This window comes from Melospiza melodia, chromosome 13 (genome assembly GCF_035770615.1).
Source record: "Melospiza melodia melodia isolate bMelMel2 chromosome 13, bMelMel2.pri, whole genome shotgun sequence".
NCBI classification, from domain to species: Eukaryota; Metazoa; Chordata; class Aves; order Passeriformes; family Passerellidae; genus Melospiza; species Melospiza melodia.
The window spans coordinates 17,995,775-18,023,704 of record NC_086206.1 but is presented as its reverse complement, the minus strand read 5'-3'; the positions used below and the strand labels follow the sequence as shown (position 1 = coordinate 18,023,704).

General features: G+C 41.4%; 1 protein-coding gene across 1 annotated transcript in view; it reads right to left on the bottom strand.

The window, feature by feature from the left end:
- The window catches only part of CDYL2 (chromodomain Y like 2), a 60,184-nt gene that overhangs the window by 16,706 nt on the left and 15,548 nt on the right, over nt 1-27,930 (bottom strand). The window contains exons 2-3 of the mRNA XM_063168068.1: nt 11,011-11,605; nt 2,772-2,989 (exon numbers count right to left, since the gene is read on the bottom strand). Coding sequence (XP_063024138.1) covers nt 2,772-2,989; nt 11,011-11,605 — 813 coding nt within the window. The remainder of the gene's footprint in view (nt 1-2,771; nt 2,990-11,010; nt 11,606-27,930) is intronic.

Genomic DNA, 27,930 nt, shown 5'->3' with positions numbered 1-27,930 from the left:
AGAGATGGAGTGATGGATTTGATGCAATCTAAAGCATTTTAAGAAATTAGTGTTAAAAGCAAGTGTTGGGTGTTCTGTGGTAATTACCAAGATAATCCTTCTAAATATTACATAGTTTAAAAACTAGGAGTGATAAATGTTGTGTACCATCAGTTTTAGCCAGTTAATGTCACTCAGTGCATTACTGCCCATGCGTATGTGTGCATTTGAGAAGGGGACTCATCATACCTGCCCATTGTAGGTAATTAACTTCAAAGTTACTCATTTTCTTATTGAATTACATGATTCCCCACAGCTACAATCTACTCTTCCCTCAGGTGCTGCTCAAACTGGTATTTCATACACTCTTGAAGTTGCTGTGTAGGACAGAGGGGGCAGAAAAGGCCGAGATCTCCCCAGTGAGGGCAGCCCCTGGAGGAGCTCTGCCTGCAGGAGGCTCAGCCAGGCCAGGCTGGTGCTGGGAGGCAGCTCCTGCTGCTCCCTCCCTGCTCCATGGCAGCCCTGGCCATCCAGCAGGCCCTTACTGCCTGGGGAAGGGCTCAGGTGTGAACAGGGCTGAGGTGTGAACAGGGCTGAGGTGTGAACAGGCTCAGGTGTGAACAGGGCTCAGGTGTGAACAGGGCTGAGGTGTGAACAGGGCTCAGGTGTGAACAGGGCTCAGGTGTGAACAGGCTCAGGTGTGAACAGGGCTCAGGTGTGAACAGGCTCAGGTGTGAACAGGGCTGAGGTGTGAACAGGGCTGAGGTGTGAACAGGGCTGAGGTGTGGGACAGGCTCAGGTGTGGGACAGGCTCAGGTGTGAACAGGCTCAGGTGTGAACAGGGCTGAGGTGTGAACAGGGCTGAGGTGTGAACAGGGCTGAGGTGTGGAACAGGCTCAGGTGTGAACAGGGCTCAGGTGTGAACAGGGCTCAGGTGTGAACAGGGCTGAGGTGTGGGACAGGCTCAGGTGTGAACAGGGCTGAGGTGTGAACAGGCTCAGGTGTGGGACAGGCTCAGGTGTGAACAGGGCTGAGGTGTGAACAGGGCTGAGGTGTGGGACAGGCTCAGGTGTGAACAGGGCTCAGGTGTGAACAGGCTCAGGTGTGAACAGGGCTCAGGTGTGAACAGGCTCAGGTGTGAACAGGGCTGAGGTGTGAACAGGGCTGAGGTGTGGGACAGGCTCAGGTGTGAACAGGGCTGAGGTGTGAACAGGCTCAGGTGTGAACAGGGCTGAGGTGTGAACAGGCTCAGGTGTGAACAGGCTCAGGTGTGAACAGGCTCAGGTGTGGGACAGGGCTCAGGTGTGAACAGGGCTGAGGTGTGAACAGGCTCAGGTGTGGAACAGGCTCAGGTGTGGAACAGGCTCAGGTGTGAACAGGGCTGAGGTGTGAACAGGGCTGAGGTGTGGGACAGGCTCAGGTGTGAACAGGGCTCAGGTGTGGGACAGGCTCAGGTGTGGGACAGGCTCAGGTGTGAACAGGGCTGAGGTGTGAACAGGGCTGAGGTGTGAACAGGCTCAGGTGTGAACAGGGCTCAGGTGTGAACAGGCTCAGGTGTGAACAGGGCTGAGGTGTGAACAGGGCTGAGGTGTGAACAGGCTCAGGTGTGAACAGGGCTCAGGTGTGAACAGGGCTCAGGTGTGAACAGGGCTGAGGTGTGAACAGGCTCAGGTGTGGGACAGGCTCAGGTGTGAACAGGGCTCAGGTGTGGGACAGGCTCAGGTGTGAACAGGGCTGAGGTGTGAACAGGCTCAGGTGTGAACAGGGCTCAGGTGTGAACAGGGCTGAGGTGTGAACAGGCTCAGGTGTGAACAGGGCTCAGGTGTGAACAGGGCTCAGGTGTGGGACAGGCTCAGGTGTGGGACAGGGCTCAGGTGTGAACAGGGCTGAGGTGTGGGACAGGCTCAGGTGTGAACAGGGCTGAGGTGTGAACAGGCTCAGGTGTGGGACAGGCTCAGGTGTGGGACAGGCTCAGGTGTGAACAGGGCTCAGGTGTGGGACAGGCTCAGGTGTGAACAGGGCTCAGGTGTGAACAGGGCTGGGGTGTGCCCTTTTGTCTCCAGGACATCCATCCTGATGCCAGCACTCATGGACACCCCTTTTCTTCTGACATGGGAATGGTGTCACAGGGCATCGCAGCCACAGGGAACAGAAGGAAAAGCTCCTCAGCCCTTGCAGTGATCCGTGTGTGTACTGGGGTAGTACAAGCTGCAAGTCTGAGTCTGCCTTTGTGTGTATAATGTTTGGAACAAGGGAATTAATTTCTATCTTTTATATGTTATATGACTTTATGCAATTCAGCTGAGGATAGAGCCCCTAATTGGTTAAGATTTCATAAATAAATACAGTGATTCAGAGAAAAAGTAATTAGGGATCAAGATGGAATTTAGAAAGGCTGTCTCAGGATATAGACTGAAATTCTCTGTATACAACTGGAGCACTATTTAAATTAGTAAAAGGAAAGAGAGCAGATTTCTCCTAGGATAGTAAATATCAGTAACTTCAATGTGTGAAAAGCAGCTTCACACAATTCCATGCTGGAAATACTGATTCTGCCATTCCTTTAGTTACTTTTATTTTTTCAGCCACGTGAATTAAAATTTAATTTCCATTGCATTCTTTTGGATAGGAATCCCAAGTGTGAAAAAGTTAGATATGTCTGTACTCCAGACTTCTTTTCTAAGTTCATCAATTAGGGAAAAAAATACATAAAATCGAATTCAAGTGCAATGTTTGCAAGATAACCCACACATTGGGATGGCCTTCTTTGGCTTTTAGGGCTAAACACTTACCTCTGGGGTCAGTGCATTGTTCTCTGAAGTCTGACTTGACAGCAGAATATGAGTGAAACCATCTTCTTTGCGGACCACAATGTCCCTGAAGCGACAGTTACTTTCATTTTGGCGCACGCTGTATCTCAGTCTCTTATCAAACACATAATCTTTCTCTCCATCAAGTTTCCTTTTCACAGTGCTGTGTAGATTCAAGCTTCCATTGGCCAGGGAAGAACCTTGCAGATGGAAAGAATTGAAGCAAAATTACCTCTATACCATCAAAGAAATGGAGTGATACTCTCTATTAGCTTCAATGGAAATAGAAAAATATAAAATAACAGGAAAAAAAAATTTTGAAAAAGTGCCTGGCTCGTCAAATGTGGCCTCAAGCCATTGTTCTTATTCTGTATTCCAACGTGCAGAACTTTTTGTTCTCTGATCAGACAACCTCTAGACCCAATGAACTGATGCCATATTTGGAGAGTATCCAGCAGTAGGGAAAAAAGAGAACTATGAGAAGAAAGATGTAATTCCTCCTTAAAAACAAGTAAGAGCAATAGTAAGTCAGTTTTTAAAGACAGTTTATTCTGACTTACTCTGTGTATGAACTGCAAACCATTCCTTTGCTGATGTCTACAGAGTTTCTGTAATAGGCAATAGATGATGATTGGTAACAGTGCTGAGTGGGGGTGTTGAAGGAGCTTTATAAGGTTTCTATGTAATAATCCTTTTCTAATTACAGGTATTTCACACCATTGCCATTAAAAATAAAGCAGAGACAGGTTGTTGAGGGACAGAGATTAAAGTCACTGTTTTTTGTTTTTATAGATACCAGCCCACAATGCAGTATTTTTAATAAAGGCCAAGAGAGAGCTGAATGAAAACACCTTTGTTTGCTCTGTTCTTTACTCCTGCCAAAGCTGACCTGTTCCAGCTCCTGGTTTCAAATATCCAGGAATTTTTAAAGGGCAGATAACATGAATATTAGAATAGAGGTTTAAATTTTAGAGTTTAAGTGACCACCATCCAATTAAAACTGCTCTGCTGGAATAGAATTGAGCAGTGAATTCATGACAGATGCCTCTCAACCAAAATCACTTACCCTCATTTTGGATTAGCTCTGTTTCAGCTGGTGCTTACGTAGGTAACTGATCTGTCTGACACCTCCCAGTGGGCAGTGGCCTGTGCAATTGTTCACAGTGTGTGAAATCCTCTATGTGCACTGCAGCCAGGAGATGGGATGTGAGAACACAGCCAGTGCTCAGTGGGGTGTGCATGTGGGTACTCACACATCTCCTCACAGGGATCCACCTGGTCCAGGAGCCTGTTCAGTCAATCAGGAAACTCTTTTTTCTTGTTGAATTAAGAGATACCATCTAAAGCATTGCCTGGGTTATACTGAATAGAGGATTTGCCTGGTGCAATGCAAACATGGCCAAATTCCATTAAATCATCACTTAAAAAAAATCATTTGAAACCAAAAGAATTGGAAATTTGTTTTCTTGACAAAAAGTGTCCACAAGTGTAGAAATTACCACGTGCTTGAACTTTAAATGCTATGAATAATTTCTTAAGGCATGTTTCTTCTTTTTCCTAACTTTTTTTTTTTTAGTGTATTCTTACAACAGAAATCATCTTTTGAAATTACTAATAGAACACCAATGTCATTGGGAATAATGTACTGAAACTAATTAACCCTTTGACTGAGGCAGGCTATTAAATATTACACTTTTATCTATTCAGTGCTTAACAAGCAATAAGCTACTGAATTGTGATTTCAAACTCCCAAAAAGTGTAAAGAACTTACAAAATCAGAGGCACAAATGCCCATAGAATGGAAGTTGTGTCAGTCTAACTGTACTGATTATCTACCTGGAAGATATGCTACATCTATTTTAAATACAGATGGTAAGAGAATAGTAGAACATTAATTCATTCAGATAATCCAGCTCAACAAAAAGTCTCACAGTAATTTTTTTGGTTTGTTTTATTCTTTCTTATGTATTCAGTTTGTAAATGAATGCATGATGTAAGAAACTATAGATCTTATCACAGTATTTTAACTATCTGGATGCCAGCTGAAAGAAATTTAATCAGAGGAAAGATCTAAATTCAATGTGAGAGAAACATAAATGAAAAAGTGCCATTTCCAAAAGTGGATCATTAAGAGAACAATATATAGTGAGTAGCTTGTTGTTTCTGTGTCTCCAGTGCACCCCTGTAATCGGGTTTAATCCGATGAACTGGAGAAAATGATCAGCACACTCTGAAGACAGCCCTGCTGTGGCACCAGGCCAGCTGAGCACTGTGGGAGCTGCTGGAGCTCCTGCTCTGGAGCCACTGGGATTGTCCCTGCATGAGGGGCAATGTCAGCACTCAAGGGGAGCAGCACCTGAGCGTGTCAAGGTGAAAAATGACTGTGACAGCCAAAAAGAGACATTCAAAGACCCAAAGGAATTTGTGCTGCACGTGGAACAAATTAAGGATGTCACCAATTAACTAAGGAAGCTTTAGATACATCTAAGTGTGGATTTCTGGCTTAATTGCGAGTATTTGGTGCTCGGTCTAAATACAAAAAGAAAACAGAAAAAATGAGAGAAAATGCTCTTTACTGGGAGTTTAATTATTACTTTGTATTTAATCAGCAGTAGAACTTGTTGAATACCTAAGCCAACATTTATATTTGTAAGAAGCTTCAATATTTTTTAAGGCAACCTAAGAAGTTCCCAGACCACTGCTGCATGCAGTAATCCTTCTCCAAGAATGGCAGTAAAAGAGGGCAGTAAAGGATGCTATTTAAGGAGAAAATGCAAGCTTGGTTGCTTTCTGCAGTCCTTTCCCATAGTATCATCCCTAAATGTTGTATAGAAATATGAGAGGGTTTATCCCTCCTGTTTCCTTCAGTGTTTGCTTGTGGACCTTTTCATGGATTTCTCTAATCCCCTTCTGAGCCTGTTGATGCTGTCTGTCTCCACAGCTTCCTGTGGTATGAGTTTGAGAAGTTGGGTAGCCACTACACAGAGAAGAATTTTCTTTCATCTGTGCTTTTATCTGATGTTCCACCAGTTTCAGTGAGTGGTCCTAGTTCTGCTATCAAGGGATTTCAGGAGCAGCAGTTGTGCATTTAGTATATCTGAGGCCTTGATGATTTTGTAAACTTTGATTGTGCTGCCCTAAGCCACCCCCTCTCCAAGGCTCTTTTATTCCTGTAATCCTCTTCATTTTAGCTGCCCATCCCTGCATCTTCTACAGTACTGCACCACTGCTAAAGGCTCTGACACTGGGGTTCCATTCTCCCAGGGATTGAAGAAAACACATTAGAAATTTATATTCTAAAAGGCTGAGGCAGACAAAGCGTGGGAGAGGAAAGAGAGGAAAGGGAGGAAAGATTGCACTGATCCTCAGTGCTTTGGGGGAGCTCCACATCTCCTTCACTGCTTCTGCCCACTGCTGGAGGACACCTCAAGCTCCTGTTATTTTCAGATCCATATTTTCTGAATGTTTCATTAGAGCCAGTTTAATGGTGCCACCACCCCCCACAGCAACCCCAGCACTGGTAAGGGCAGCCACACCATGAGTTGTTCTGGTGATGTGCTCTGGCTGATAACTCACCCTGCACAACTGGTTAATTTTCAAATAGATGCAGTTCACCTTGTAGCCTCAAAAGTATTAAAACTGGTGCAGAGGGAGGGATGGGAATAACAATCAGGGTGTCATGGGAAGGAGAGCTGGACTGCTGCTTTTATTAGCAGTATGCATTTATGCTGGATGGAAGGGATGATGCAGCTGAGGCTTTAATTTTTCTAGGTGAAATAAGCCATGCTCCCTCACTCTCCCTGGAAAAGCAGCTTGGCATTCCTCAGCCTTCCCAACAGCCTTTAACTGCCTCTTTTCTGTCTTTCTTGTGGGTAATGGTTAATACTGTACATACTTAAAAGCTGTGTTCTGTTGATAATTTACTAATAATTTCAGACTTCTCCAGCTAAGGGAGCATCTGTAAGATATCTAAAAGCAATGAGTTTTTATCCAAAGTAAGAGAGCATGCATATTTGCTTGTCTTTTACTGCCAGTATTCTTTCAGAAGAAATAAAACAGAATGAGCTAAAAAACCAAGAGGAAGCAGTGACTAAGTCACAGAGAGTATTTAAATCAAGGGCACCATGAGGCTACAAAGATTTTTGTAGTGGAGAAAAACAGTGGTTAGTGATACATGACAGGCAGAAATTCTTCAGCAGATGGTACACAGAAAGAGATGTAGAAAAAGGAAAGATAAAATTAAAAGGGGATGTTTTTTGATGCTGTCAAGAAACTTGACAAAACAATAACTCTCAATTACAATATCTGGAGAAAAACAGAAATGTGATAACAGAAGACAACAAATATCATCAGAAAGACCACTATTGTTAGCTCCTGGGAGCATCAATGGATGCTGTTCACAGAGTTTTTCAATATTTTCCAATTTGCAGACCCTTAAGTAACTGTCAGTAAAGATGATTCTGCTCTCCTTATGGCAGGATGTGTAGAAGACAGTTTTTGGTATTAAAGATCTGTCTCTACTTCCACAAGGTCCCAGGCCTCCACTGGGACATTTTGTGCACACACCTGTAGGTACACTCATCCTTCTGGGGTAAAGAGCTTCCTGATGGGAGTTTGTCTAGAGCAGAAGAAGAAACACTTGTACCCAAGTGGATTTATACACAAAACCAGAGAGACTGGTGGATATTCATTTAAGGAGTCATCAAAAGCTGGTTTTCAAAGAGTGTTATTTGTTTGAACAGAACTGCCATGGACAGACAAACAAAATAGCCATTATTTGATTACTTCTAGTTTTAATATTACTGTCTATATTGCTTGGTTCAATGCATTGGTGGTTAAACATTATTATAATATGAAACAATACTGGTTGAGGTTGGTGGGTTTGGAGACCTTCAAGCACAGGCCCACACTGGTAGCAGAGCTGGGCCTACAGCCAGGTTTGCAAATTGTAGGGAATTTTTGACTTTTCCAAATCTAGGCGTTATGTCATGACAAACCTTAAATTTCTATACATAATTTCTGTGCAGTCTTACACTTAGCTGAGAAATGAATCTGACATTCATTTGGGTTCCATACAGGCAATCTCCAAGCTGATACAAATGTCTGCTCCCTCAGATTCTGAACGGGGCTGCCCAGGAGCCACAGCTTCTGGGAGCCAAACCAGGTCCTCCAGGCTCCCTCTTTGTTCCACATCTAGAGCCTGGGAGCCCTGCAAGCACTGATGGAGCATGCCAGGCTTTCAACTTGCAGACTCAGTGGCAGACTGCCTGAAACCTCTGGCATAGCTGGCTGCCTCCAAGCTAAACGTGGGAGTCCTGCCAAGCAGACTGCCACACTGCTCCTGCTCCCTAGGGACACAGCCTTAGGACCTTGGCTCAGATTTGGAGAAAGTTTTGAAACCCAAAATGTTTGGAACAAAATTTCAGTTATTCAACAAATTGGGCATTTTTCTCTGAAACTTTCTTCATTTGTAATTTGTAAAATTTCAGCCTGGTTTTGTGTGGGTTTCTGTGATAATAATGGGACACAGGGCAGGATCACACTGGCATCCTCTGTGTGAGTGTGAATACCGAGGGAGTTCAGGAAATTGTTGGACTTGGTGAAGAGTAGTGCAAGTTACTTCCACTTGATGTTTCAAACCCCTGGATCAGGAAATGTGGCTCCTCTCAAGCTTGCAGGGCAATATTAGGAAAAAACCTAGTGATTTGATTTTGACCCTTCTTCACCAATTTCTGTCTGCTATTCCTCAGACAGTCTCATCTCTCCTCTCTGTAGCCTTCTCCACTCTGCATGTGCTGGGTATCCCACAGCAGGACTTGAGGGATTCCTGACCTGGGCAGAGCTGCTGAGTTTGGGCTTTTCAGAAAAGAACCAGACAGGGATTTAAAGATCTCCTCCTTTTGCCTACAGAATGCAAGGGGAAGAAAACACAGAACCCAAGTGATGGATTTGGAGAACACAAACACTGTAATGAAGAGCTGTGTGAGAGGAGCTGCAGAGATCAGCTCTTGGGCCAGGAGAGAACACCTGGCAGCTGAGGAAAAGCAGCTTTCCCCTGAACCAGAGCTCTCTGCCAGAGATTATTCAATCAGGGCTGATGGAGGCCACTCCTTAGCTCTTGTGGGGACAAAGGAGAGGCTCATTTGACCTTACAGCTCTTTGTGACCCTTCAGTTCTTCATTAAACAAAAAATTCTAAAATATGGGAATTAATGCATTTCAAAGATACATTTTGTATCAGAACTTCTCCACTAATAACATAAAATATTAGAAAAACTTAATTAGAAACAGGTAAAAAAACCCACCAAACCTTTATACACATCTGTAAGTAGATATGCAAATTGTCTTAAAGAAGCAGGTAACTTTTAAGCATTCTTACATGAGCTCAAACTCCTCACAATGCAAAAGCCAAAATACACTTTAAAGTGATTTAACTTCAAATTTCATTGGCTTCATCAGGAGTACTTATGCATTTAAATCTGACCATGCATTTTGCTGGTTTGGGAGTTTTTAGTAGCATTATTTGATGCCTGGTTTGAAAGATTCCAGTAGCTGTCACATAGAGCCAGTAAGACTGGGCAAGGTCAGTTCTCCTTCCCAAATCAACCATTTGCCAGGTTGCCAGTAGGCTGGAAAATGGAAAGCAGGGTGATATAATTTATGTTGACTTCTGAAAAGTTTTTGGCAGGGCAATTCAGCAGAAGCTGTTAAGGAAATGAGTACTATCATGGGCTATAGAAAGTAGCTAATAAAAATAAATAATTGGAACAAATGGTTACTTTTCATCATGTCAAGCTGGCTGTCCCAAGGATCTGCAGGAGGATTAGTTTATTTAATGTATGTATTAATGAGCTGGGAAGAGAGATAGGAGAGGAAAACTCGAAGGCAATACAAAATAAGTAGAGTGAAAACTGGGAAAGATTTTGAAGAGCTTCACTGAATCAAAATAAAAAGGTGAATTGGCAACAGTAAAGCAGATTAAATGCATAGTGAAAGGGATCATACATAAAGCTGTGTTCTAAATTAACTGTAACAAGGAAGGAAAAAACCCCCAAGAGCAACTGTGGATCACTCAATGAAAACCTTTATGCAGTGTGTAAGAGCAGAAAAAAATAATTCTCCAAAGGTTCTATCATCACTGTATCAGTAAGCAGTGGGAAATCATTTGGAACAGCTCCTGCTGTTTTCAAAAGGTATTAAAACCACCCCCCACACCAATGGCACAGGGAGATACTCAGAACTCTCAGGAATCAGCAAAGCCTTCCAGGTGGCAGGAAGGCTGAAAGGGCTGGGGCTGCCCACAGACTGACAGGGCACCCTCCACCTCATCCCTTCACAGAGGGACAAGAGGCCACTCAGTGAAAGGAAAGGTCAGCTCCCCCCAACAAAATCCCAAATCCCAAATCCTGATCAAATAAAATGTGCATCTTATTGTTAGCTCCTAAAAATAACTGTCACAAAACACCATTGAGGCTGTAAATTTGGTAGGATTAAAAACAAACCAAAAATATTTGACACAGAGAGATAATGAGAAGCTATTTGATTTCCTGTAAGTTGAATAGTTCTTATAGAGAATATAAACCTTATTCTTGGAGAACTAAGCAAGTCAGTAACTATGATGATTAGAGAGAAATGTCTCCTATATCTTCTTGTTCACTTCAAGACTGTTTCTATCTTCTTCTAAAGTCTGTCTTGGGACTTGTGATGTGTCCAGTCACTGTCAGAGACAAGGACCTGGCTGTTCTGAGTGTTCCTGATTATGACAAGCATTAATACTGAATAACTTGAATGCTATTCAGCCACACTTACCAGGGGACTTTAGCAAGGGTGGTATTAATTCTAAAATAATTCTGGTTTCACTAGACCACTGGGTTTGAGCACACCTGAGTAGTGATTTGTTACATGGTGATACACAAACCCAAAGCTGCAGCACTATTACACATCTCACTTGTCATTCCTACTCCATGCCCTGTCCTCACTTCCCATGGGGATTTACACTGCAAATCTCGTGACAGAGCCCACACTGCTTCACCATCACTCCGTGGGAAAGGGAAGAGAGAAGCCAACTGATAAAAAAAGTGTATAATATGTAGGGAAAGTGTGGAACTTGTTTGTGTGCTTCTCACCATATCAGTTGTGTGACAACAGTTTTTCCACGAGTGGGCCCTACTTGCAATGAACACCCTCTCCCTCCCGCACAGCGAGTTCTGTAAATCACATACCAATGCCATTCACCACAGGGGAATTGTTACTGACTTCCAACACGCTGGGCAAGTTTTGTTCTCCTTCGTGATCATTTAAATCCACGTTTTGCTGCTGTGAGCCATTCCCAAAATGTCTAGAATCTTTCTCATGGCTGCCATCTCCATTCTGCAGACCATTATGTGGCTTTTTCAGTGGCATAATCTGTAAACCGCTGGGAGTAGTTCGGTAAGTCACAGTTTTAGCAGCCCTGTCATTTGCAGACCCTGGCTTTGCTGCATATCCTCGTTTCTGTTTTTGATGGGATGGATTAATTCTCTTCCTTTTGTGTGTTGATCCTTTAGGCTTCCCAGATTCAGAAGGTCTGTGTGATATTTTCTCCACGGACGAGCCTCGGCTTTCCCGCAGCAGTTTGGGAGCGCTGCCCTGTTTGCCGTGCCGGGATCGCTTCTCTCTGGTAACGTGCAGTCTGTTGAACTCATCAATAAATTCCTCACAATGGAGCAGGTGGTGTTCAGGTTCCCAGGTGTCTTCGTTGCTCCCATAGCCTTTCCACCTAATCAGATATTCCCATTTGCCCTTCTTGTTCTTCCTTTTGTCTACAATCCTCTCTACCTAAAAGGAAAAACCAAAACTGTGTTAGAAAGAATTCCCACGAACAGACCTGGCAGTACAGGAGTGAAACACAGAGCCCCAGTGGTATTTTGACAGCAAGGCCACTGCCCCTTCTGAAAACATTAAAAGAGACATAAACACATCCCCAAATCTGATCTGCTCCAATGTGAAGAAACAAGAGAGAGTCTGAGATCATTAATGAAAGCAAAATTTCTTTGAAAATCTGGTTGCAAAATGAGACTCTTGCTTTACATTCCTCAGCTACCTCTTGTTTCAAAGAGCCAAATAAAGTGGCTTTTGCTGCTTTGTTTGTTACTGATAATTCTCCTGAATCCACGGATGTATTTTGTCCCTATAACATTCCCCAGTCTTCTTTGTGCCTTGAAACTACCTTGAACAGAAAACTAATGACAACAAATTGCAGTATTTTACAGCAAAGATCTTGTCTGCAGTAGTATACATCCACTTTGCTGCCTCCAACTTACACAAATTTTTGAATGCACCAATTAAAAAAAAAAGCAAAGAAAGGGCATTAAGTCAGGATTCTTACATTGAAGGAATGAATTTTATCAGCTTCTGCTGGAGAATGTCATTGTAAGAACATTTCTACACCAAGGGCTAATGGACTGTATTGGGAATGCACCCTAAATATGAATTAACAGCAACATTATACTGTGCAACTTGGATGCTGGTCAAGCCTCAAGTAGAGGGAGAATGCAGAGAAAAATCCAAACACCACACCAGTGGCAGCAAGTGGGGATTAAACTGAACCAAGTGAAATTCAGATCAAGTCATTGGGAAAAATGTTGTAATGGCAGTAGGAATAATACTTGGTAATGTGGGAAAGGTAGGGAGAAAAAACAGTTTTTGTTACATAAATCTGTCATGAAAAGTCAATGCTGGAAGATCAGTTATGATAAGGAAAATTTCAAAGACTCTCCCAGGTTTTCTTTTTTCATTGTTTAATTTTTAAATTTTGTTTTTAATATGTGGTTTATGAAGGATAAAGATGCCACTAATGAAAAAAAATCATTATCATTAACCCAAAGCAGTATTGTTAATTTAGAAGAATAAATAAGTGGACAGATCATGTAACAGCTTTCACTGCTCCTCAATGAAAAATCATCTCATGTGAAGAACAACAGTGGAGTCTGTAAGGAGAATTTAACCTTGAAGAAGGGCAATCACAGCAGTGTAAGTAATTGTTCATTTTAGGTCCCTTGTTAGAGCAAACCAATGGATTAATTCTGTCTGTTCACTGCCTGGAACTGTACATTCATAGAAATCTTGGTGGGTTCCCCAAAGGAGTCTAAATGTAATTAGCAACTAAACATTATAGTTCTATCTCAGTTAATTTACATGGGAACTGTGCTGAGATATCTGTCTCTGAGTCATAGTGGGCAACTTCCTCCATCTCCAGGGCTCCCACTGCAGCATCTCAAACAGCTCCTTCCTGTGCTCTGCCTTATCAAATATCTACACAGAACCACCTCAGAAGCAAAGCAAGGCATCCTCTTTACTCTGAATTTAGCACAGTCCCCTTCAGGATTGCTCAGACAGGCAAAACAATTAACTGAAGCTCAGGCTGGCCAAGTTTGAGATAACTTGTCTAAAAAGAGGGAAAAGTCTTCACAAAATGAATGAACTGGCATTTTTTTTCCTCATGTGGGATGTGTGGCTTTCAATTGTCAAACTAATAGTAGACTTATTATGATCTTGTTGACTTTATAGAGAGCAGCTGTCCAAATTAGCCTTGGCTTTAAAATACTTTCATCTTCCTATCAGGGACTAGCCAGAAAAACTGTACATTGAACCACGGAACTCTGTGTGGGCTGCCTGTGGATTTGTTACCTTAATTACTGCAGCTTGCTAAAGCAAGGAGCAAAACACATACATGTGTGTCCTGGGGAAAAAATGAAATTGCTGCTAAACTTGGTAGACCACAGCTATCAGTACTGGAGAGTGTGGGTTCCTGCTTTTCTGTCTTTGTCTGTACCAGATAAACAGTGTACATTCATTCCCCTCCCTTTCCATTCAGGAATTTGCACTTGGAACACAAACTCTGTGTCAGTTTGGTGCTGCTTGAGAGTTACTTGTCTTTGTTTTGGGGGATTGCACCAGCTTTGTTCCCCAACTTGCTCACTAAGGGAAGAACCTCAGAAAGGATGGACAAATACCTTTTTTGGGATCACATACAAAAACCATCTCTCCACCCTCACCTCGTTTCACTTGGGCACATACACAGATTTCTTATTTTGACATTGTTGCTCTATGTGAAGAGGTTTTGTGGAGGGTGTTGTTTAATATGGAACACACTCAAGTATTTTGGTGATGAGGCATCCTGCATTTCAATTAGGAGGATAAAAGGAGAAAATATGAGTAGTCTTTGTTCCTGGGAAATAAAATAATGGCAATGGAGGATGTGATTAACCACTTAAACACATCATGAAGGGAGAATAAAAGCGGTCATGAAATTGGGTCAAATTTAATAAATAGTTTCTGAAAAAATGTTCATAAAGCAAATATATTTGGGTAAGACAGCATTTTCAGAACAAAACTATCAATGTTCAAATTTAACTTACTAAAATGAAGACTAAATAAACTGAAGACAAAAAGTTTTGTTTCTGGTCAACCCTCTTTTCAGTTTATTGTTTTGCTGAAGAGAAAATGAAAAAAATGTGGTATAATCCAAAATTAGTTTGTTTTCCTTGATTTTTTTAGTTCAACCATAATACCCAGTGGCTTGACTAATGATGCATAAAAAGTCTGAGTAGATATTTTCCTGTCCTCATTACTGCCTCATTGTTCACTGAATGCATCTGAGGGGTAGCATCAGATATACTTGACTTCTCAACATCCTTTTCTACCACAGGGCTTTAAGTTCTTCAGTAATATTTATCCCCTTTAGGTGCCACTGGGGAGTGCTTCAGTGGAGGCATAAATATCAGGGTTTTAGCCACACCTGCTGCTGTCTGTCTCATTTCCCTCCCATCCACAGTCCACAGTAACAACAAACATCACTACTTTGTTTTTTTAATGATGTGTATTTGTTTTAACAGGTACTATGTGAAATAATAATCTTATTGTATTTACTTAAGGTTGCACAAATCATATCAGTTTTCTTAATGAGAAATAATTCTGTGACAGCTAGTGATTAATAGAAATAACACCTTAAATCCTCCCCTAGAATAAGCAACATATTTCTGAGAATATGCAGGAAACATCTAGGGCTTCAGTGTCTGATTTTCCATTTCCCCCCTCAGTTCCAGCTTTAATCAGAACTGAGTAACATGTTCCTGGTAGTTCCAGTTGCCATATCCATGATTTCACTATATTTGCTTTGGAAAACTAAGGAGTTAAATTTAATAAAAGTGCAATGACTACAAACAAACCTTGTAGAGGTATCACAGTTAAAAGATTGCCAGAAATGTCATGTACCATCACTTCCCTGGATTCTCTCTCTCTCCCTGCCCCTGCTGGCCAATTCTGGATGAACTGAGGTTCTGATATGTTATCATATAAATACTTTTTAAGAGAGCAAATAGAATAAGAACAAGGCATCTGTGCAAATGCATTTGCAACAAACTTTTTAGCTTCCAAGTAGTCTTAAACCTTTCTCTATACACAGCTGCACAAACTAGGATGAAAGTCATAAATAAAAAGCCTTTAAAATATATCTGCATTCTATACTTCATGTAAAATAAAATAATACATTAGTGGATTAAAGTACAAATATCTAGAGCTTCATAAACTTTAGTGTTTTGTTTATAAATGCAGAGTACAACAACCCCCCCACCCTTCCTTCACAGAAAATTCTGGATCAAAATCATTTAACCACACAAAGTTATTGTTTGCTTATCAAAAAAATTAAATCTAGGCTAAGTTTAAAAAGGGTAATTCCTATGGAATTATTTCTACAGCTGTAACTATAATGTCAAAGCACAGCACACTCATCTCAGTTCACAGCTCTAACAAGCATAAATAAAAATCCTTGTGTTCCCAGAAAACACCTTCTGGGAGATCAGTAAACTTCTAGAAACATTTGGAAGGTTGCATATACACTTAGTGATTTCCAAAATAAACACATGTCATCTCCTCTTCTTGCCATGCACATCCATGGAAGCAACTGAAACTGTAATCACTGGTGTTCAGATGGTCTCTGGTAGTGAACTCCTCAGAGCATCAGAGCCACTGCAGGAAAGACACTGGAGAAACTGCCTTTCATTACTATGATTACAGGACTTGTACTGGTTTATGTGGGTTTTTTTCATTGGAGGTCTTTGTCCCATGTTGTGCCTGAGGGTGTTGGAAGAGTGTTTGAAGAAAATGCCAAAGAAGGAAAGGCAGTAAGATTTCTGAGAGAGATAAAGGCCATCTGATTCAACATGTTTGTCTTTTAAAAATTCACTATTGCCCTAACTTCCCCCTTGTTGTTACCTTTGCTTTGAGAAATACTCTATCTCATTAGCAGTAAATCTTTTGCCTTCTTGTCTTTGTAACTTGTTTTTTTTTTTCTTGTTTTTGTATTTGATTTCACAAAATCTGGTAATTGGAGCATTTGTTCCAGATGTACAAAAAATATGGCAATATATCTTCTGAAGCAGCCAGTATTCATGTTAGGAAAATAAGAGTGGAATGGCTGCTGGGACTCTCTTCAGAATCTGACCCATGGAGTAGGTCCAGCTATGAAACCCCCTCAGTACTAAATCTGTGCTGTTACCTGGAAGGTCACAATGAAATAAAAGGGCTAGAGAGTCTTAAAAACAAAAGGGAAGCCATTCTTCATTGGAATTACTCTTAGGCAAAACATCAAATGACCTCTTCCCAAGAAAACCAGTGGACACCCCATTAATCTCAAAAGACACTGCTTTTTGTTCAGTTCCCTTTTTTTAAAGCATATGGGCTTTTTATTTTCTGATTTCCAATTTCCTTAGAATCAGAAGAGATTGTAAAACTTAGTAAGGAACTCCTGGAACTTCTGCATTTTCACTGGGAAGAGCCTATCAGCCTGGTATGGAAACCACTGCATTGGGTATGTGTGTCCTTCAACACAGGCATGGGAAGACTCAAAACAGGATAAATAAATGCTGTGACATCTCCTGCTGCTCCCTGTCCTGCACCTTTGATGTTCCCTCCTGAGAGACAGTAACACTCAGAGGTGTCCTGCTCTGAGATTCCATGGTTGGGGTTTAGACAGAAAACCAGGAGTGCAACGCCATCAGTTGTATTTACAGTAGTGGTGCAGCCATTAGAAGTTACTGCTCAATGTGGTGTTTTCACATTGCCCTTTTCTGGACCCAACACTTTGCTGCAGAAGTACAGTGTGTGAGTTACCTTCCCTGAGCAACATTTGTCTAAGGGGCCTCCTGGCAGAGGGAGTTTCCCCTCATTAGCAGCAGAGATCCAATCTGAGGGCCTGAACCAACCACACTTCCAAGAACACTCATATCTTCAGTGACCTTATACCAGCTTCTGGGAAGTCTCATCTTTCTGTGAAATTCAGTCTCATTGAAACTGAAATTCTGCTCTGGTCTCTGTTGTTCTTTCCTGACTCTCTTCAACCCTGTCCTAGTGCTGCATCTCCACTCCCACACTGGGGCCCTGGTTCCCCCTGGTTCCATCTGTCCTGCTGCTCACTCTACCAACAGGACCCATTTTCATAGCCCTGTCCTCTCTTGTTTTGTTTCCAAAAGATTTTTCCTGGTCAGAACTTAAGAGTGCTCAAATCTCTCAGTCTGTTAAAGCCATTTCCCTCTCCCACTATAAATTTAAGGATGTAATCTACATCACTTTCTTTTCTTAGGATTTGGAAGAGTATAAGTTATACCTGTGGGGGAAGTGCCACAATCATTGTGGGTTTTGGAGCAAACAGGAATAAGAATATACACAAGAGTCTTGCACTGGAGGGAAGGTGTTTTTGTACAAACTGATACTGTCCCCTAGAACAGGAAACTTGACAGATGACAAAGGGATCAGAAAGAAACTTTTTGGTCAACTGATGTAGTCCCTGTCATTGTAGGCAATTGCATCACACAAACCCTTTCATACTGGACATGTTTGTGATACAGAACATATTTCTGTCCAGGCTTATTGCTCATAGGTTGCACAGTAAAGAGCTGTTCCTTCCTAAATGCATTGATTTTGTTAAAATGTCTTAGGCTTTCATTTGGCAGGCAAGTATGTTTTCAAAGTTGCAAAAGAAGTGTATGAAAAAATCAAGATCTTTTATAGCAGCAGGTTAAGTAATCTTGAGAATATTCTTTATAGAGAGACAGAACAAGAGTTTTTCCTTTGCAATCAAAGAGTGCATCCATATCACCAAAAACTGTCATGCAATATGGGGGAGACCTCTCTGGATTTGTTCCTCCATAAAAGGTTTAAATACTTTTGACTTACAGGCATTATCACCACATACCACATTTTGGAAATCCAAAAAACATGGTTTATTTTAAAGCACAGTGACACATTTTATTTATCAAATCTCTGTTTTCTTTTGTACAATAGATCAGTTTGCTACTGTATTTCATTGGTAATAATTGAAAAGAAAGCAAGAAGCAGGACATTCCAAATTCTTGTTGTTCTTTGTGCTAAAACGTGGTCAGTTCTGAACACACCCACCACAAACTTGCTGGCACAACTCATTTCTGCCAAATTTACTGGGAATCTCCAGTTTTCTACTATCTGAGAGCGTGTGTGGGAAATGTGTGCATTTATCAGCAAAGAAGGGCTCAGCACAACATAGTATGGTTCTGATTCTGCCTGTACTTCCTTTAAGTACTACAAGTCAGCACAATTATTCCCTATTTACTTACATGCAAGTAAAATCTAAGTAGGAATCCCTGGGATTTAAACCAAGAAGATTTTAGGTTTTTTATTTTAAAACAAGTTTATAGGAACAGGAGCATGACTTGAAGAGACTTCTAAGCAAACCAGTGTTTAGATGAACAGATCCCTGTTCTCTCAGTAGAACTGATTGGAATTTGTTAAAAATACTCGTTTCCAAACAGATTTTGAAATGTGTTAAGTAATACTTAAAAAATAAAAATATGACTATCACTAAAGGTGCTCCTCAACGTTAAAGCAACTCCAGAAGTGCAGGAAGCAATTATTAATTTACATATAATTTTACCTGAAATAATTAGAAAAAGATTAATTCTGTTTTCTTTTATATTCATTGGCAGCTTTTTCTTCTTTATCTTGTTCAGTTATGGCTTTTTTTGGTTTTTTGTACAGTTTACACAGTGTTTTTCTTCACCATATGGGCTTCATTCAGATTCAACTCAAGGCCAGGACTTCAGTTCAACACTTTTACATCCATCTCAAAGCTTAGTCAGAAGTGAAGATTCCACATTAAAAAACCACAAAGGTTTAGCTATAATACAGCATAAACAAATATTTGAACTTTTTGCTGTACTGCCATCAGTGAGTCATTGCTTTGCAAATGCTACTGGTACGACTATCACAAAACAAACCACATGTTCTTGTGGGGTAGGTAGAAAAATATTTTCTTAGCCCTTTTACAGCAAAGTGGTAAACTTGAGCACAGAGATGTAAAAGCCTTGGTTTTGGGGAGCCCTGTGTCACTACATGTGTCTATAGGAGCTGAGGATTTGGGATTTCAGATGTCCAGAGAAGATTTACCAAGTGAACTTGCTGGCTCAGCATAGGTGACATGGCAAAGAGGACATGAGGGACAAGAGGGGGCTACAAGGGGACACTGGTCAGTCCTGTATTAAAGGGCTCAAAGTGCATTGTACAGGGATAGCTAAGGCAGGGTAATGCAAGAGTTTTGCAGAGATTTTCAAGGATTGAAATGAAAGCTTGGTAAGAATGAAGGCTCTGGGTTGCAAAACAAGACAAATGGACAATGAGATGTAGTTACTCTAGATCCAGGATATGAAACAGCAGTTTTTGTGTAAAGGATCTCCAGTGGCAGTATGCATTTTGTAGCTCTTGCACACAGGGAGATAGAACTATTTTTTAAATTATTTCATGGCTTAGAAATGATATTCTCCAATTTAGTACTCTCTTTAAAACCACCCTTTGTTCTCCCTCCCCCTCCAACTGGAGACACAAAAGGCAAAGACCATGGGTTGAGATACGAACAACAATGAAACTGCAGTGAGATAAAAATTAACACTAACAACAACAAGAGGTATAAGAAAATAAATAATTCACACAGAAAAACTCCCTGTAAGTAAACAACACCAGACAGCTCCCTCTACCACATTTTCTTGACTGGAAGAAACCCTCTCTCCCTGGAAGAGTCCCTTTCCCTGTCCCTGGCAATTATGTGAGGAAATATAGAGAAACGTCAGGGTCCTGGCCATGCCCCTTCTGGCTACCACAAAAAATTAACCCTGTCCTGGCCAGAACTAGGACAACAGTAATACATACCTGACAGAGAAATCAAAAATAATCCCTGGATCTGCATGTGAAGGAGGATAGTAATCTCTCCCCATCACTGACACAGAAGGCAGAATAAAATGCAGAACCCTGTCCATGTTATATGAGTGACTGGACAGGGATAGGGTGATATGAGAAGGATAAATCATAAATCCACTTCATACTTTCTATCCAGACTAGAATAAGGGGCAGCTGGTTTGGAACATCCATATAGCAAAAGTAGTAACAGTCAAATTTGTGAATAATACCATGCAGGGAAAGGTTTTAAAGGGAAAGGGCTAAAAATAGATGACTTTGTACAATACAGAAGGCCGAGGGGTGATCGTTTGAGTGAAAAGCTGAAGTAGCAGTTTGGGAAGTAGCAGGATAATAAGGGAAGAAAACTCATGAAACACAAAGGTTTCTTTCAGAATTCAGTAGAATTCTTCATTTTTGTGGTTACACAAATGAAGTTAATGTGGTGGCAGAATACAGGAAAGAGCCAAAAAGAAAGGTAGAGCAGAAAAAGGAATAAAGAAACATGCTTTAGGCAACTATAATGGCGTGACAGGAGCACAGAGTATTACAACTAAGTATCCAGGATACCAGAGCAACATCACAGAAAAATGGCACAGAAAATTTCAAAAATTATCTGTGAAGAAGTAATTGTCAAAAGGGAAGAATAATACATCATTATCCCCATAGAAATACCATTCAGATGAGCAGGGTCAGTAGGCCAAGTTTTGGCCTCAATTATTGCATTGGTGTGCACTGCAGATTCAATTTGTTTGGGATTTGAATTCTGCCCAATGTAAAACCAACTTCCTACTGGAGCTTGGAAGGAACAAACTATCTTATGGACAGCAGCAAAGGCAGTTATGAAAGCTGTCAATGTGCATCAGTCAGATGCATCTTAAATCATCTGAGTGTGCAGCTAATGAGAAATAATCTGCATTTAAAATATGGGGCCAGTGCTCTAAACACAGACACAGGGTGTGAAAGCACATCCACTGGTTTGTGTGCTTTGGAGCTGGGCTCTGAGGAGGCTGTTTGCTTGCAGGGTGGGTGAAAGGCACTGACACACGTGGGCTTGTCCCAGTGCCTGCAGTCAGGCTGAGCACAGCACGCTGCAGGGCACGCTCTGGCCACAGGCTGCCCTGAAACTCCTCTGGCAACGCAGAGTCCCCAGGAGCTGCCATCACAGCCACTGATGGTGCTGCCCAGGAGACAACCACAGCTTACCCTCCTGCTCTCCTCAGGCCCCACATCTCTTTAAAGCTGCCTTTGGACAGATGGACACCAGTCCTTGACCTCAGTGAGTCCTCTGTCAGCCCTGGTCATTCACTCAAGCCAAGGACCTGTTAACTGATGAGTCCTGAGTTCTTTCAGGTCATCATGATTCCTGATGATAAGGTTTCAGCCAAGTGTTGGCAGTACTTCCAGCCAGGCAGTACTTCTAGTAGTAGGGGTTGCTGTAGATTGGAATCCATTACTCCTTTCAGGGAGGTCCTAAGGAACAGCCCTGGGGTTTCTCAGGTGGCAGGGCACAGATCTTGTCACCCTGCTCCAAACTCCTGCCAGATCACTCCAAGGGTTCCTGTGGAGGCATGTGCACATCTCCATGCTGCAGCTACCTCCTGTTTCTGTTCAGAGATGGTGCAGACCCATCAAGCATCAGGGTGAGACTGGAACTCTGATGAAGCTGAGGAACCATTTAGAAATGTCTATGCTGGAAGCACTATTGAATATGTAAGCAGTGAATATATTACTGAGGAAATTTTCCATGTATTTGTTAGTCAGATTCCCAACTTGGCGGCTGTGTGAATATCTCAGCTGCTCCTGGATGCATTTGCAGCAATGTGGCAAAGGGCTTTGTTCCATGTCCCTCCACAGAATAGGGCAATTACAGAATTATATTTTTATAAATGTAGGTTTTTCTAAGATTGGTTCCCTACATATGTCTCACTGGGACTGGGTTAGTGTACGTTCTTTCTGTGGCACTATGCCAGTCCCAAACTGGAGCTGGGCAAGGCTGCAGCTGTCTGCTGGTTATTAACTGAGGGTTAGTGCAGAGACCAATGCACACTGGTGCTCCAACACCCAAACTGTTTTCCAGATACTTCATGAATGGACACTTAAATTCCCACTTTAGTGTAACAAACCTCTGAGTCACTTTTAATACTAAGATCCCGCTTGCAAATGGTTTATGAGCTTACAAAAAGGACTTTTAACTTCTAGGACTCTAACAAATTGGACAGATAATTAATCTGATTCTAATGAGTAGGTCAGAATCTTCTGCTGTCCTCACTGTCATGCCCAGCACAAACCATACATGTGGTCAAATACTGGGACAGATGTCCTGAGAGGCTGTGGAATGTCCACACTCAGAGATATTCAGCACTTGACTGAGCAAGACCCTGAGCAGCCTAATTAAGTTGGTGCTGCCTTAAGCAAGGGATCAGATGATCTCCAGAAGTCCCTTCTAACCTGCATTATTATATGATTCTGTAATACATTTTGCCTAAAATATTTAGTAATAACTTACTAATTCTTTATTCATTCTTTTTCACTTAGAAAGGCATCTCCATTTGGAAAACTGAGTTCTGTGCAACCTGTGGAAGTTTGTGTGGATGTGAACTGACTCAATTAAACAGAGTTTAGATTGACCAGGCAGCTGGAAGGGAGCTTCCTCCAACCAGCTTTGAACTTCTAACTTTCTTTGACCTGGTACCATTAGGGTTTGTTTGCCTTCAGTCATACAGCAAGAGCCATCCACTCTTTGAGATGTACAAAAAGATGGCTTTGAAGACCTAGGTCAGCTGCTCATTAATTTTCCTAGTTATTAAATGGATGCTTTTTAGTGTTGAGATACATTGTGAAGTCATTCCTCAGTGTCTTTTCAGTGTTAAAATGAACATTGAGTATTCATGGTATAAGGAGAAGAAGGAATGTGCTAAGCTGGGGTGTGAACATGTAACATGTAACATGTAACATGCTTCATGGCAACAGCTGTGTATTTGCTCTTTGTTCAACATGATGGAATCAAAGGCTGGGATAAGAGCATAAGTTGCCAAACCTTTACCACAAAGCTAAGAGGAAATATGCTCATCAAAATATACTTGTGTTTCCTGTACCTGTCCTGGAGGTTTGTGCTGAAGTAGTAATAGAGTGTTCTGCAGGGTAGGATGCTTAGATAGGGCTTCAAGGTCAGAGTTTGTGTTTCTACTCATCATCATCTCAACTGTTCTCTTTGCTTTTATCTGCCTCATCCAAAAAGAAAGCCCACTCTGTGAAGTAATTTCAGACCTAGTGTGGAAAATGGGAAAGGTGCATTGAAATAATTAGTGTGTAGAGCAGTGTACAAAATAAAAATTTTGGTGAAGCAGATCTGTTTTGAAGCGTAGTGAAAAAAAAAAAAAAAAAAAAAAGGGAAAAATCTCAAGGTAACTTGTTCTGTATATGTGCATTTTGTACTGGGGCTCACTGCTTTCATCTCACAGTTTGGGGGCAGAATATGCAATATAATGGCCTGATGAGACCAAAACGTTCCTGGCAAACTTGGGAGGGGTAAGAAACTCCCAAGAAAAAGACTACATCTGGATTATATGGCTCTGCAATAACATATGGGATTTCTGATCACACTTCAACCGTTGTTTCTCTCCAAAGAGCAGTTGTGTACAAAGGCATACATAGAAAGAATATCACAGAAATAAACAATAAGACCCACAATGGAGAGGTGCTATATTCTTAGTACCTCAGCAGAAATACAAAAATATTGGGAAAAGTTTTGCTTTTATTATGCTTATAATCCATTATATATGCTTATATGCTGTAATCCAATGAAGGAACAAAAACCTCACCCTTTTGGAATACTTTTAGGGCTAATAACTAATGTAAGGTATCTGGAATAAGTAATATTGCGGTCTAGATAACAAGAAAGTATTTCATGTTTTGACGATTTCAAGATGATGTGCACATGTTCAATTTTTTTATTTTAATTCCAAGGAAACAAGAAACTTTTGTGGTCATGCTAGAAGGATTTAAACAAACCAAGTTTGTTTTTAGATAATCACAGGATTTCCCTAGAGAGTATATAATTCCCCAGTTACCACTCTGAAATGTTATTTTCATAGTTACAAAGCACCATGTAAACCTATCCTACTACATGGACACTAATGCTCATTACTGTTATTTAGCAGCATCACAGGTGGAGCTTGGAGCAGTGAGCACTTTCCTGAAATATGTAGCGTGCCATAACGTTTGACTTGATCTTGAAATGAAATGGTCACAATATGTTAATCACAAAATCTAGTACAGAGTGTCTGTCAGAAAAGTGCTAATGATTGCCCAGTGTGCCCCAAAGACAGAAATGTTAGTTTTGCTGTGCCAAAATTCGGTGTTATTCTGGAAAGGACCTTGCCCTTGGCTGCTGACTGTCACATGGACTGTGCAGTGCAGGCACAGGCAGCACCCTCTGCTCCAGCATCTTTACAGTTCCTGCCTTGCTGTTTCCATTAATGCAACATTCATAAATAGTTAGGGCAGGTTTTAAAAGGCAAGTTTGCACCTGTGAATTACTTCTAGAGGGAATCACAGATATTTTATGACATGTGTAATGATAAATACTGGTTAGATGACTCTAGGGAAAAAGGGATGGAATAGTCTCTGGTTTCTCTATAAATGGCTGGAAAGGGTCTTCCGAAGGTGACAGTAAGAAAAACATGTCTGAATCACCTGTACATCTCCTACTTTGCTGGAAAAAGTCCTTATTCAGATGAGCACTGTGAGGTGTTTAATAAATTTCTCTGATGGCCACAGAATATCAAATTTTTATTCAAGATAATCTGAATATCTGAAATTTTTCTACTTTCAGTTGTTTGGTGATGCACTTTCACAGTTTTTAAACTTTTCGAAATACTATACGTATCAAAATGGACAGTCCTGTCCAAGTTAATCAATAAGCCACTTCAATTTTTTTGCAAGAGTCAGAAGTGCAATTTATCTTCGACAAAAAAGATCTATTCGGCTTCAAAATTTTTAAAAATAGTCTTTAAAAAATATGATAAAAAAGTTAGATCTTTTAGGAACAAAGATATTTTTCAGGCTCTCTTTATCCCAGAGATTTTGTGCATTTTATGATTTTGGTTTGTCTCAGTTTCAAGACAAATTTCAGGAGAAAACGCCCTGGAATGAGTGTTTCCTCTAAGGAGAAAAGGGCTTCAGTGGCTCCCTTTTCTTCTGTCAATGCGAGAAATAGATACCAGGGGGTGAAAGTGAAAAAAACAATGTTTATTTAAAAAATAGAAATGGAAGAAATATTGAATAGTGGAAGCTTCCCCCCAGAAACCCAAGCCCAGCCTCTCAGGGCCGCAGGCGCTCTCCCCTCAGTGCAGTTCCGGGCACAGCCAGCGGGGGCGCTGCTGGCTCCCGGCGGGCAGGGCTGCCATGATGCCCCCGGGGCTGCAGGGGGCGCTGTGCTGCGGGCTCCGGCCGCGTCTCTCCACACGGTAATGGCGTGCGATGGGGAAGGGGCTTCCTTCACAAACCCATGTGCGTGCGTTTGTGAAGGACTTTCACTCTAGAGAGTGAAAGGAGCTGTGGCAGGAAACCTCAGGAGCAGCAAGCTGGAACAGCAGGGCAGGCACACCTGGGGCAGCAAGCAAGAGGCAGCAGAAGCTCTGCAGCTGTAGCTGGACCGTGGCACCTCCCAGACAGCTCCAGTGTAGCACAAACCCCGGAGCAGCATGGCAGGGACTGGGCAGCAGCAGCCTGGCTCCCAAACACGGCGGGGACAGAGTCCCTGGGATTGTTCACCAGCCTTAAATGAGGGTGTACCCAGTCCTGGTGGGCATGCACTGGCTCAGGGCTTCCCAATGGCACAGCAGCAAGAGAAGCCAAGCCGGCAAGCTCAGTCACAGCGCCAAAGCAAAAAAAAAAAAGAACCAAAGCAAAAAGAAGCAGGCAAAACCCACAGAAACAGCAGGATCCCTGGTCAGAGATACTGGCTGTGTATATCCAGTTGAAGGCAACATACTGAAATGAAAGGGCTGCCTTCCACCCCACACCTAACTCCCTCTGGAAACCCCATCTCGGCTCCCAAACAGAGACAGACAGCCCAAAGCTGGGGCAGGGAGAGCTGCCACTCTGGATACAAACAGATCAAGAACCCCAAAAATGATATGGGGTAATAAACCCATAGCCCCAAGACATGGCTCTTTCCCTTTTCTCGTGCCCATCTAGTCACAGACTCCAAAATCAGCTACATTAAATCTAAGTATGTAAGTGATTGTGGGCATTGTTCAATGACGGGCATCTAGTGATAATCTAAATATACGGTGTGTCCAGTGAAAAAATGTATAATTCTAAAGAATTAGAGTCTGAAATCACTTGTTATTTGAAACAGCAAAAAGTACTGCAAGTTTCTGCTCCATTAGAGTGATCTGCACTTTATAGTTTATTCACACACTAGAACTTACTCTCCAACAGTTGGTCACCATGCCTTTCTTCAAACTATAGATTTTTAACCACTGTTTAACATAAAAAGCTACTAATATCCTGTTCATCAAATGTTCAAAAAATAATGGTGAGACAGACTCTGCGTATATGAGCTTGAGGTTTCCAGCATTTTAGGTGTTTAGTGTATAGTGTAATCTACAATGAAAACACAAAGCTATTAAAATAATAGCGACCTGTTAGAGTAAATTACAAGCTTGCCAACTTGGCTTCTCTTGATTCTTCACAAATTTTTTTCAATGTCACCAAAGTTTTCCTTATTTGACAAATGTTTATTCTGTAGCTATAAACCTTTGGGGATATAGTGTCTTGATAACACTAAAAACCCCAATAAAAACAAATTAAAACTCAAATGCAGATCTAGAAAAACATTTTCATACCAGGGCACCAGAGAAGTCCCAGAGCCACTCTGTTAAGAGGAGCCCATGTTTCTTTTCAGTATGAGGGTCCAGATTTGCTCATTTGTGTGTCATGACAGTACTTTCAGGTTGACAGTTACAGATTGGAACACCAAAAGGGACAATTACACCCACTGAACCCACCCTGGGCTGCACAGGAATGTTCTTCATCCATGTTCTGCACGAGGTCCCAAATTCTGATACTTAAACCACATTATTCCAAAGTTATCATGCCTTAATTTGCAGTGATCCACAGAAAGTACACCATTGCTGGTAGTGAATCCAAGTCCCATAAATAGAATGCTATAACCTTAATGTTAAAAAGTGTGTCTCAACTCTGATTTTGAAGGGTAAACTTCCAGCCACTAGCACGTTTTATATCTCTTAGTTAATTTAATTTTCCAAACATTAAATCCTGCAAAGTGGTTTGCAACTTACTTGAACAGATGGTCTCTGTTTCTTTACATTTTTTAAAATTTGGGAGCTAATGTGATGGCTCTGTCTAAAATTTTGTAGCTGCTTTAGAGTCATATTCTGCAGCTTCATCCTAGCTGTTAGGGTTCATCACTTTTGTTTAAAGTTCAAATTCATATTATTTTGTATATTTTTGGGAGAGAACACTTTTATGAAGTGTGTAACTAAAATAACTGCATTCACCAGATCAATATAAGTAACTTCTTTTCTTAGTTTTATTCCTTAGAAAAACAATGCACCTCCTCTTCAAATGGCACAATTTTGACTAACAAAAATGGAAAAATTAAATGCAAGGAAGATGTGCTCACTTCTGTGCCTCAGTTTTATTTCTGGTAAAAGAAGTTTATTACTTATTGTCTTAAATCTGTAGCCATGTGCTCAGTCACATGGCCAAAGAGAAGTCTTCACTGTGCTATACTGGATCACTGCAAACAACTGTATAATTACCCACATCTGTCTACAAACTGCTTTACATCTGCACAGATCTGTACCCTGCTGGAAACAAGAAAACAGCCTTGTTTGTCTGCAAAAAGTTCAAGTGCTAAATATATATTT